The following is a 13,415-nucleotide window of genomic DNA, read 5'->3' as shown; positions in this document are numbered from 1 at the left end:
TTTGTAGTTTTAGTAGAGATGAGGTTTTACTATGTTGGCCAGGCTAGTGTCGAACTCATGGCCTCAAGTGATTAGCTTGTCTCAGCCTTCCAAAATGCTGGGATTATAGGTATGAGCCACTGCACCTGTCTAAGCCTTTTAATTTTTTGAATGATGTCTTTTGAAGATTAGAAGCTGTTGATTTTGATAAAGTGCAGTTTGTGATTTTGTTGTTTTATGGGTTATGCTTTTTGTTTTATATCCAGGAAATCTTTGCTCATTTCAAGGTATTGAAGATTTTATTTCTTATTTTTGTCTGGAATTTGTATAGCTTTATCTTTTATATAAATATCTGTGATTCATCCTGAATTTGTGTGTGTGTGTGGGTGTGTGTGTGTGTGTGTGATATAAGGTTTGAGGTTCATTTTTCCCATGTAGACATTCATTTTTTCTAGCAACATTCGTTGAAAATACTGTCACTGAGATACCTTCGCACTTTATCAAAAATCAGTGGCTAGATATATGTGGGTCTACTTTTGGACTCTCCGTTTTTTCTATTGCCTGCACTTGCATCAATACCATACTATCTTGATTACCATAGCCTTCAAATGAAGTAGTGTAAGTTCTTTAACTTTGTACTTCTTTCCTAAAATTGTCTTAGCATTCTTGGTCTTCTGCATAGTCATATAAATTTTATAATGGGAAAACGTTTTATTATTCTGGCTAGAAGATTTGGTACCCTAGTCTTAAGCGGGTCATTATGAATTCAGAAATTGTACAGACAGGAGACACAACTTTAAAGAAAATGCCCACTGAATGTGACGTCAAAATAGATATGGCTCCAAAATGTTGACCCATTAATGAACAGGTATAACGGCAAGGTCATTAAAGAAGACAGAAAAATGGAAATGCAGAGCTTTTTATGAGTATAAGAAAGGTTAATGTTTAGTTCACTTTCAAAAATATGAAATTTATTATGATTGCAAGAAACACTAATAGAGAAGCCAAGAGTGAGGTAAGTTGGAGACTTGGGAAAAAGATTGGTGATGAAAATAGAGATCTGAGAACAATCATCGTAGAAATTGCACACACAGGGGTCAAGGATTGACCAGAGAAGAGCATACATAATTATGGTAGAGGGAAAATGAGCAGATTCATGGAAAGTAACAAAATGAGTGCTGGGAAGAGAGAAAAACAGTGTGGTTTCATGGAAACCAAAGTCAGAGAATGTTTCCATGAGGTAGGAGTTCGAAGTGTGAGAAAAAGGAGATAAAGCGAAGTCCAGTGGCCTTAGCAATGGAGAATTCTTTGGTGATATTTGAGCAAACAATCTCATGGGCATGAACATGCCAAAGCCAATTGCAGGGAATTATGGAGAGTGGGAAAGAAAGCCTGTTTTAATGCTTCTGAAAATAAAGGGAGAACAGTCACTAAAGAGAACCACAGGATCAGATGTATGCTCTCCATACAGTTTATATGTGCTTGCTTTTTGACAAAAGGGACCAGTGTCTCTGCTTCTCAAAATTGTCTGTTCACCATATTTTTAAAAATAGTTAAGCCAGTTGGGCTATAGATAGCTGCAGATTCCTCTCAACTCCGGAGTCTCTTCCACACCTCAAGCTGTCCCAATCCTTCATAATGACAGTGGCAACTACACAATGTTTTCTGTCACAGCTCTCTCTTCCTAACTTCACTCAAAAGGCCTACTAGAATCAGGAAAAAAAAAAAATTTCTTTAGGGACTTGAGCGATCAATTTTAGTGGAGAGATAATGGCAGAATCTGTGTTGTAGTTGTTCTGTTTTGAGAGTACAATAACATATTTGGACCACATTACCTCTCCAAAATCAAGTTTCTATATTCATAATTCAACTGAAATGCTATGTAAAAGCTCGTTAGTGACCCTGTTACGAAATCCAGTGACCATGTCCCGAAGTTTTCTGTCTTCAAATATTTCAAACTGCTACATCTTTATTTTCCACTAAACTTTCATCTTTATGGTTTTCTTGACATGCACTTCACCAGAGTCCTCCTTGTTAAGAGGGTTTAAAGAGTGGATATTATTATTGGTTGAAATATAAAGCATGGCTTTCTCTTTGCTGTCCTTTTCCCTTCCTAACATCACTATAATGTCTGTGAGGTGAGCATGCATGCAGGAGCTGTTTCCATGCACAGAAAGTAGTTTGCTCTACAGTGACAATGTTCATATGTATACAGCCCCAAAGAGGCACAAGTAGGCTTCTCTCTTCATGTGCAAGGACCCTGAATGAGCATTATGATCAAAAAGAAGGAAATTGGATTCAGTCTCAGTACAGTTATCCTTGTTCTTTGTTTTAAAGTCCGATTGCTGTTGAGAATTTAGTCCTTGTTGACTCCACTTATTGCTTTCAGAACTGATATAGCAGAATGCAGAGAAAGAACTTCACAGAAGTGACAGAATTCATCTTCTTGGGATTCTCTAGTTTGGGAAAGCATCAGATAACCATCTTTGGGGTTTTTCTAACTGTCTACATTTTAACTCTGGCTGGTAACATCATCATTGTGACTATCGTCTGCATTGACCATTATCTCCACACTCCCATGTGTTTCTTCCTAAGCATGCTGGCTAGTTCAGAGAAGGTGTACACACTGGTCATTGTGCCATGAATGCTTTGCAGCCTCATTTTTCATAACCAGCCTATCTCCTTGGCAGGCTGTGCAAGCCAAATGTTCTTTTTTGTTATCTTGGCCATCAATAATTGCTTCCTGCTTACTGCAATGGGCTATGACCGCTATGTGGCCGTCTGCAGGCCCCGGAGGTACAATGTCATCATGAGCAAGGGCCTATGTGCCCAGCTGGTGTGTGGGTCCTTTGCCATTGGTCTATTGCAGTTCTCCATGTGACAGCCATGTTCAATTTGCCCTTCTGTGGCACAGTGGTGGACCACTTCTTTTGTGACATTTACCCAGTCATGAAACTTTCTTGCATTGATATCACTATCGATGAGATAATAAATTATGATGTAAGTTAATTTGTGATTTTTGTGCCCATAGGCCTGATATTTACCTCCTATGTCCTCATCATCTCTTCCATCCTTAAAATTGCCTCAGCTGAGGGCTGGAAGAAGACCTTTGCCACCTGTGCCTCCCGCTTCACTGTGGTCATTGTTCCCTGTGGCTGTTTCTCCATTGCCTACCTCAAGCCCAAGTCAGAAAACTCTACAGAACAAGACCTCCTTCTGTCAGTGACCTACACCATCATCACTCCCCTGCTGAACCCTGTTGTTTACAGTCTGAGAAACAAGGAGGTCAAGGATGCTCTACGCAGAGTTGTGGGCAGAAATATTTCTTAACGGATCTCAGCTCACTGCAAGCTCCGCCTCCCGGGTTCCCGCCATTCTCCTGCCTCAGCCTCCCGAGTAGCTGGGACTACAGGCGCCTGCCACCTCGCCCGGCTAGTTTTTTTGTATTTTTTAGTAGAGACGGGGTTTCACCGTGTTAGCCAGGATGGTCTTGATCTCCTGACCTCGTGATCCGCCCGTCTTGGCCTCCCAAAGTGCTGGGATTACAGGCTTGAGCCACCGCGCCCGGCCCGGATTGGATTATTAAATCAAGAGACCGTTAGCCCAGTGTACTGTGTCTACTCACAAACATGCCACAATACACAAGTTCATCAAATATAGTATTTGTTGAGAATACTGTCAGAGAATAGAAATGCTTTTCTATTTAGTGTTCTAGGGATGGCAGAAAGCAGGATTTCTGCTCTGGTGAATTTGGTTACCAGATACAAGACTCACTCCAAGCTGGATTAAGACTACCTGTCTCTGTGCTTGAATATTTCAGTTTTGAAAGCTTTTTGGCTCCCATTTTACCTGAACTCTCTGACAGTCAAATCTTTGAGCTTGTCTGGTTAGGGGATGTGGAGTAGGGGAAGTGAGAACATAGGTGGCAGGGGTGTTAGGGAAATAAGCTGCAGAGACCAACCTTTATTTCTCTCTGCTTACATAAAAAATAAAGCTTTCATTCTCAGGAGTCAAATAATATTCCATGTGACAGTCATTTTGTAATTATATCTTAATCTTGCTGATTGAAAAATGAACAGCTTTGAAAAAAAAGTCTCTTTTATTATCCAGCTGTATTCGCTTTTCAAATAGTGTTCATTTCTATGTGTATTCCTTCCTTCTGAGCAATCAAGGCAGAAAGCTCTGCTGTTCCCTAGGGGATAAGCAGAAAGAACACATACTGGTGGCTTTTCCCTGAAACTACATTTTTATCCAGATGCACTTTTTATAAAGACTTCTCTTTTCAATTTATGGTAGTGTTTTAGATTTTTAATTTATACGTAGTAGCTTCAGTGACATTGAAGTTGTTGTCTTAGATATTGGTTGTACTAATTCTAGGGTCCAAGGTAAATGCCATTAACTTCCATTGTCTCAGCAAACTGTGCAAACTTTATATTTTTCCAGATATTTATTTGCAAAGTAAGCATAACTATGCTACATTATTGTATACACTCAATGGGAAACATTGTGGGAATATTTGTTTTATGATCTTCCCACCAGAGTTTATCTCTACTCTGAGACAGACCTGGAAGATACTTTTTAAGAGATGCAGGTATGGAAACATCTGTTTTCACACACTCATGACATCTATTATTGTTCCATTCTCAAGTCATTTTATCTCTTATCTCTTACTCTCCTATCTCTTACTATCAGGATTAAGGCAATCCTGCAATGAAGGAAAATAATTTCAAGTATGCACTCAGGATTGTCACCTGTACTGTTATTTTCTCTGTTACTTGATTCCTATCTCTTACTGTCCAGTTTTATTTTTCTGTTCCTAACCACAGAAATAAGGTTAAATGTCTTCTAGGTGACCTGTGATCTTCTCTGTCTTCTACAGATCCCTTTGTGAGGAGGTCACAAACTGGAAGTGAAGGGTCTCTGCACAGTGTCCCCTTCATCTGGCTGTCCCAGTTGGATAACATCATAGCTGATAGCAGGATCTCCCTACTGATCAGCCTGATATCCTTCTCAAAAGGTGTCTCAACCTGAGGTTCATGGTTTTCTAGGGAATGCCTGAGTGGGTGTCAGAAGATTTTTAAACTTTTTTGAAATTATTCACTACATTTCTAATATAAGTGTTAATGTGACTTTTTCATTGTATTCTTAGAGAATTAACTCTGGCATAAGAATTTCTTCCCTCAAACCAAACAGAAATATGAGACCAGATCCAACTTTCTTCCTTCAGAGACTATTGACTTCCACAATATCCTTACACCCTCTTAAATAAAGATCCTTTGACCTGGTCCAGTTTTGCCTATATAAGCATTGCTGTTCTTACACTAGTTAGAGAATATGGAAGGTATGGTTGGTTCTCAGCTTGGAGATTGAGGAAAAATGGATTATGGGGGAATATCGGAGGCCAAGTGTGGTCTTATTGAAAGTTTTTCAGTCTTTTTCCATCCTTTCCTGTATTCCCTCCTGTATTCCTTAAGTGTTTCAATACCATTCCTGCTCTCCAACACTTTGTGGATGAGTGAATACCCCACTAGTGTTAGTTGTTTTACACACTTTGCATGGATTTAGACTCACTAGTGAAAGCAGCATCTACAGGCAAAGTGCAATAGGATGAGTGGGTAAGTCTATGTGGTCACAGATCCCTCCTGGAGGATGAATTAGGAGGAGTGAGTCATTTTGTTGCTGCTTCCTATTGTCTATGAAAACGCTTATATTGATAATTAATGTGGCAGTTATTTTCACTATCTCAATTATTTTTGTTGTCATTATCATCATCATAATTATTCCCCAATGTCTCACTCTATCCATACTCCTTTATTTTTCTTCTTTTGTACACTTCAAATACTTTTATTTTAATACGTCTTTTGTTAAGCTCTTTTATTCGCCAGAAAAATAGTCATAATATCACGTATTTATTAAATCAATGTAACTTTTTCAAGCACTATGTGCCAAGCAATTAACTATCTCTGGGGTTACAATAATGACTAATGCAGAGATTCAGTTTCTTGTTATTCACAGTCCAATGGGAAGGCAGACAAAATAACAAGAAGTACAAAACTTGCTAAAGGCACACGCACAGGATTGTTGTTTGGGGTCAAGGGTGTTGTTCAGAAAAAGAATCTATTTAGAAGGTCAGAAAACATTCATAGAGAGGTGATATTTAATTAACTTTTTGTGGCATTGGGTCAACTTGTGTCTGCAAAGGATGAGGGAAGATGATAAGGGAAAGAGAAGAGTCTGACAGAGACACAGAAACCTGAAAAAGCCAGAAGTGTTAGTTGGGCAGGTGTTTTATTCATCTGTATGCCCACTGCCCTGTTGAATACTAGTCTGGCAAAAAGTAAATGCTTAATATACCTTTGCATGAATGGATGTGTGAACATCTATTGAGTATAAAGTCTTGTTCAAGGATTTCCTCAGGTGTATTTTTTGATAGATACGTCTTGTCATATTCTTTCTGTTTGTCTGATAGACTCCTTTTACCTAAGATCAAGTAACAGAGAAAATAACAGAGTACAGGTGACAATCCTGACTGCATACTTGAAATTATTTTCCTTCATTGCAGGATTGCTGACTATTTATCATATATTTACATTAGTTAGCCACTTAAAATTGTACACTGGATTAATATGTTTTAGCTAGAAGCAGGACCATTAGTTTGACAATCTTTAAAATAATTGCTTGATAACCTGACATATAAAATCAAGAGTTAAGACATTTAAACATTTACCTTTAGAAAAATTATGAAAAGACTATTATGGATCTTATAACTTCTGAAAATGATTTTTACAGTGTTGACTTTGTAACTTCTTTAGAGAAAAGCTAGTTTTGCCTGATATCCTTTTACATTCATCAGTTGTAACCTGTAATGGATTAGAGGAGAAAATGGCTGCAGCACTCCCAACAATGAGTGGAATAATACATTTTATTGATGGGTGCAAATGTTTCTGGGAGAAGAGAAAGGAGGGAAGTGGTCAGGAGAGATAAACTTAAGCCAAAGATAAGCAGGTAGTACGTGTCACACAGAGCTTAACTTTTAAAAAGACATGTTTAAAGTGTACAAGAACCTAAGTTAGTTTTGTTGTTCTGCTAAGGTGTGAACACAAGTGTGAGTGTGTGTGATGTGTGTGCATATGTATACATGCATGCATATGTATATTTTTGTGGGAGGGTGCTAACATTTAAAAGTTTTAGATGTAATGGGCATTGTAATAAAATGCTTTATTTGCATTCTTTCATTTAATAACTATCTTTAATATTTATATAGCTCTTCAGAGTTTACAAGGGTCTTTTGTATTCATCATCCCATTTGATTCTTATAGCACTCCTGTAAGGTATTAGTCCCCCAGTTTTCAGACATATCCATTGCAAATGGTAGCTTAAATTACTTTTCCAAGGTCATATTCCTTGTTAGAACTAGCAGTAGGACTAAAATGAAAGTGAGCCTTAACTACAAATCTAGTAATTCTGAATTCCATGTTTTTTATTACGTTGTCCATTTTTATTACTTCATTCATTCATTCAAACACACGTGTGCATGCGTATGCATGCACACGCACACACACACACACACACACACACACACTGTATTAATTCTCATCAGAGAATAAGGTACAATGAATAAACTTTATTTTTGAGATCCTAAAACTTCATTACACTCATAAATAATGAACTTTTTCTAAAATGTTCTAATTCCTTCCCTGACTCTGCAGATAAAATATATTGATGATCATGAATATATTTTTTAATAACGTTTACCATGGGCACTTAACTGTATCTTGTGTTGTGGTTCAGCGATGTTGTCAGTTGGAACTGAGCTTGTATCATCTTTGCTTCTGAATTAAAAGACTCACATACTCCAGTATTTTATGAACTTTGTATTAGAATTGCATAGTTTCTGATTCTTTTAATTATTTAGTTTGTTACTTCAACAAATATGAAATGCCTGTTCACTCTGAGTGTCAGACACTGGGTTAGGTGCCAGGAATGTAGAGATAAATAAGATCTGAGTCTTGCGTTGAGTAGCTAACAATCTACTTGCAACCCATTTCAGTGCAGTGTGACTAATGCCATACGCAGAGTACTGTGAAGACCCAGAGAAAAGAATTCCTAACTCAACTGGTGAATTTCATTTGCACGTATTCGTAGCAGGTCAAGGTGAATGAGTTTGACAAGTTCAAGAACTTTATTCTAGTAAAATTTCCTGACATTAAGCCTACTCAGAGATAGCAAGTGCCCCCAGGTTAATGACCAGAATCTCTATAATTTATCGTCCACAATTTTCAGCATGTAATTACAAAATGCTCAACATTGGAAAAAACAGAATATTGTGACCCCTATCAAGAGAAAATGAGTCAACACGTCAACCCTAAGATGACTCCATTCAGTAGTCAGAGACTTTAAAGTAGCTAGTGTGTATAGGTTCAAGAACTTACAGAAAAATATTCTTATAATAAGTAAACATATGTAGAATCTCAGTCAAGAAATCTAGAACTGAAAATTAAAATATATGAAATAAAAATTTCCTGTTTAACAATAGATTGGTGTTGGCAGAAAAAAGGGTCAATGAACTTGAAGAATGATTAATAAAATTATTGAATCTGAAGAACAGAGAAAAAATGAATAACAATGAACAGGGTCTCAATGACTTGTGCTACAAGACAAGACATTTAACGTACATGTACTTGAAGTCTCAGAAAGAGAGAATAGTATGTGTCACAAAAATATTTGAAAAAACATTGGTTAAAATGTTCATAGTATTAAAAAATATAAGATACAGATCCAAGAATCTGAGTGAATTCCAGGTAGGGTAAATAGAACAACATCAAATACATGTAAGCAGAGTCAAATATTTAAAACCAGAAATGAAAAAAAGTCTTGAAAGTCACCAGGCTAAAATAACATAATTTTTTCCAAGATGGAAAATTAGAAACTTGTTAGCACATCTCACCCACTTAGAAATAGCAAAATACTGTGTATAAATTTACACTGTGAAATTTTGTCAAATAAAACAAAACAAAACAAAACCAACCACAAGTGCCCAGGAAACTGCCAACCAGCACAGGAGGCAGTTATTGGTTTGGAGAATTTTGGTAGGGAAATTTGTGATCTGGCCTTGAGTAGGGGAGAAGTCTTCATGGCTAGAAAAGAGGTGAATGTAATATGGGCTTTAGCCACAGGCATGGGAGTTGATAACCCTTTCTTTGCAAGACTGGATCTGAAGAGATTTGGCCTGGGAGCCATGGTGTTGACACAGGCAGTAAGTTTTTGGCCTGCAGCAGTTTTGCCATCTGAAGACAAACTACTTGTGACCTGGTTGGTTGTCTTAGCTTGATGCCAGCTGCAAGCTGTGGCAAAGACCTTTGCCAGGTTGAAAGCATTAAAGCAAGGTGGGTTCCACTACTGCCTGCTTGGCCATGGTGCACGAGTTGCCTCTCTACCCATGCCAGCTCTATGGCATGGTAACAGTTGCTTCACTCCTCCTTGAAGTATTGCTCCATGGGCCTAAGAACTGCCTTCTGACTCCTGTCAGGGCCAGCACATATGCCCACTATTGAGGGCCCAAGTGCAGGTTTCACCATCCCAGCCATCCCCAGCTTGTCTACTCACCCCTGCCTCAGAGGCAGAGCATGAGATTAGAACCACTGAGAGCTCCACGGCCCAACCCATCACCTGGAACACCTGAGCATTTCTCCTGGTTAACAAAGATCAGGCATAAACTTACTGCTACCACCATAGCCGGCTCTCACCTGCAAGCACCACTTAATGGCCAGGAGGTGAACCCATAATAATTATGTTAGTCCAATACAAAATTTGCTAACATAATTGCGCCTAGAAGCAAATAACAATGTCTAACCTAATTGAACATCCTGAATGCCCAGAGATGTGAAGGAGAAACTGATCCATTTTTACCTGTTGAGGTTGTTGTACTGGGAGTGCCATAAAGAGACCTCAGCACCTTCCTCCAGAGGCCCGAGGACTCCCCCACCACCCTGTCAGGGCTGGTGTTTGCACTTGCCATTGGAGGGCCTGAGTGTAGGCTTCCCCTAACTGGCTCCATCATCCCCTCCTAGAGGGAGGGTGGGACTGAAGCTCTTGAGTGCTCCAGAGCCCAACCGACCACATGAAACACTGGAGCACTTCTCCAGCTGTTAACACAGATCAAACATAAACCCTACAGATACCACCTCAGCTGGCTCTTACCTGAAAATGTCACCTACTGGCTAAGAAGTTGACTGGCACAAACCAGTACAAAATCTGCTGATACAAGAGTGCAGCACTTGGGAAGGAGACAAACTTTTCCTAACTTCTACTAACACCATTGCCCATGCCACCTTAGCTTGTCAGGGGGCAGTGAGCCTGCTCACACACCTGGTGCACCACTATGACAACCAGCATTTGAGAAAGCTGGCACACTACAGCTATTTATAACCAAAAAACATAGAGTCTTTACTAGTGAATGCACCCAGAGGCACAAATGGCCCTACCCAACATAAATCATAGTGACACCCTCAAGAGAGAAGGTCCTGCCTGCATTAATGAAAGTAAATTCAAAACTAAGAAGTGATTGTTTGCCCAGACACAAAGAAATCAGCATAATTATTCTGGAAGTATTAAAAAACAAGGGTTTATGATGCACCAAAGGAACAGTAATTTTCTAGCAATGAATCCTAACCAAAAGAAAATTTTTCAAAGGCCAGAAAAAATTCAAAATACTGATTTTAAAGAAGCTCAGTGAAATACAAGAGAAATCTAAAAATGAATACAAAGAAATCCGAAAATCAGTTCAGGATATAATACAGAAATTCACTGAGGAGATATCTTAATTTTTTTTCTTTTCTGGAAATGAAATATTCTTTGAATGGGTTACAAAATACAGTTGAAACCTTCAACAATAGATTATATCATGCAGAATAGAGACTCTCTGAATCTGAAGACAGGTCTTTTGAATTAATCCAGTCAGACAAAAATAAAGTAAAATGAAGAAAAAGAAGGAACAAAGCCTTCAAGAAGTATGAGACTACAGAAAATGACCTAGCTTATGAATCATTGTTATTCTTGAGGGAGAAGAAAAAGCAAGAAGTTTAGGAAATCTGTTTAAAAAAGTAATTGATAAAATCATCCCTTATCTTACAACATGTTTAGACATCCAGATACAAAAGGCCTGGCAAACACCAGGAAAATACATAGCAAGATGGACTTCACCACAATATACAGTTAACAGACTGTCTAAAGTCAATGTGAAAGTAAAAGATTCTAAAATTATCAAGATTAAATTGTCAAGGGGGCACCAAGATGGCTGAATAGGAAAAGCTCCAGCCTCCAGTTTCCAGCGTGAGCTACATAGAAGACGGGTGATTTCTGCATTTCCAACTGAGGTGCCGGGGTTCATCTCACTGGGGCATGTTGGGCAGTGGGGACAGGACAGTGGGTGCAGCCCAACAAGCGAGAGCTGAAGCAGGGTGAGGCATTGCCTCACCTGGGAAGTACCAGGGGGAAGGGAATTCCTTTTCCTAGCCAAGGGAAAGCCTGACGCACAACACCTGGAAAATCGGGTCACTCCCACCCTAATATTGCACTTACCAAGGGTCTTAGCAAATGGTACACCAGGAGATTATATACTGCGCCTGACTCGGAGGATCTGATGCCCACAGAACCTCCCTCATTGCTAGCACAGCAGTCTGAGATCTAACTGCAAGGTGGAAGCTAGGCTGGGGGAGGGGTGTCCATCATTGCTGAGGCTTAAGTAGGTAAACAAAGCAGCCCAGAAGCTGGAACTGGGTAGAGCCCACCGCAGCTCAAGGAGGCCTGTCTGCCTCTGTAGACTCCACTTCTGTGGACAGGTCATAGCTAAACAAAAAGCAGCAGAAACCCCTGCAGATGTAAATGTCCCTGTCTGACAGCTTTGAAGACAGTAGTGATTCTCCCAGCATGGAGGTTGAGATCTGAAAACGGACAGACTGCCTGCTCAAGTGGGTACCTGACCCTTGAGTAGTCTAACTGGGAGAGCCTAACAGGAAGTAGACTAACTGGAGTGGACCTCAAGGAAACTCCAGCTGAGTGTCCTGACTGTTAGAAGGAAAACTAACAAACAGAAAGGACATCCACACCAAAACCCCTTCTGTACATCACCATCATCAAAGACCAAAGGTAGATAAAACCACAAAGATGGGGAAAAAGCAGTGCAGAAAAGCTCAAAATTCAAAAAATCAGAGTGCCTCTACCCCTCCAAAGGAACGCAGCTCCTCACCAGCAATGGAACAAAGCAGGATGGAGAATGACTTTGGTGAGCTGAGAAAAGAAAGCTTCCGTTGATCCAACTTCTCAGAGCTAAAGGAGGAACTATGAACGAAGTACAAAGAAACTAAAAACCTTGAAAAAAGATTTGACGAATGGATAACTAGAATAAACAATGCAGAGAAGTCCATAAATGACCTGATAGAGATGAAAACCATGACACGAGAACTACGTGACAAATGCACAAGCTTCAGTAACCGACTCGATCAACTGGAAGAAAGAGTATCAGTGATTGAAGATCAAATGAATGAAATGAAGTGAGAAGAGAAGTTTAGAGAAAAAACAGTAAAAACAAATGAACAAAGTCTCCAAGAAATATATTATGTGAAAAGACCAAATCTACGTCTGATTGGTGTGCCTAAAAGTGATGGGGAGAATGGAACCAAGTTGGAAACCACCCTGCAGGATATTATCCAGGAGAACTTCCCCAACATAGCAAGGCAGGCCAACATTCAAATTCAGGAAATACAGAGAACACCACAAAGATACTCCTCCAGAAGAGCAACTCCAAGACACATAATCGCCAGATTCACCAAAGTTGAAATGAAGGGAAAGATGTTCAGGGCAACCCTAACAGAGAGAAAGGTCGGGTTACCCACAAAGGCAAGCCCATCAGACTAACAGCAGATCTCTTGGCAGAAACTCTACAAGGCAGAAGAGAGTGGGGGCCAATATTCAAAATTCTTAAAGAAAAGAATTTTCAACCCAGAATTTCATATCCAGCCAAACCAAGTTTCATAAGTGAAGGAGAAATAAAATCCTTTCCACACAAGAAAATGCTGAGAGACTTTGTCACCACCAAGCCTGCACTACAAGAGATCCTGAAGGAAGCACTAAACATGGCGTGGAACAACTGGTACCAGCCACTGCAAAAACATGCCAAAATGTAAACACCATCGATGCTAGGAAGAAACTGTATCAACTAATGAGCAAAATAACCAGCTAACATCATAATGACAGGATCAAGTTCGCACATAACAATATTAACCTTAAATGTAAATGTAAATGCTCCAATTAAAAGACACAGGCTGGCAAGTTGGATAAATTTGCTGTATCCAGGAGACCCATCTCATGTGCAGAGACACACATAGGCTCAAAATAAAGGGATGGAGGAAGATCTACCAAGCAAATGGAAAACAAAA

The 13,415-nt window shown here is 39.4% G+C and overlaps 1 protein-coding gene across 1 annotated transcript; it reads left to right on the top strand.

Annotated features, from left to right (window-relative positions):
• Positions 1-2,383: 2,383 nt before the first annotated feature.
• LOC105522653 (olfactory receptor 10J5) lies at positions 2,384-3,309 on the top strand. The gene is given in 2 exon segments (XM_011957220.1): positions 2,384-2,840; positions 2,843-3,309. Coding segments are annotated over 2 exon segments (924 nt in total).
• The last annotated feature ends 10,106 nt before the right edge of the window (positions 3,310-13,415 follow it).

Source organism: Colobus angolensis, unplaced genomic scaffold, assembly GCF_000951035.1.
Source record: "Colobus angolensis palliatus isolate OR3802 unplaced genomic scaffold, Cang.pa_1.0 Scaffold439, whole genome shotgun sequence".
Taxonomy (NCBI): Eukaryota; Metazoa; Chordata; class Mammalia; order Primates; family Cercopithecidae; genus Colobus; species Colobus angolensis.
Note: the sequence above shows the minus strand (reverse complement) of the source record. Positions and strands in the feature narration are given on the sequence as shown.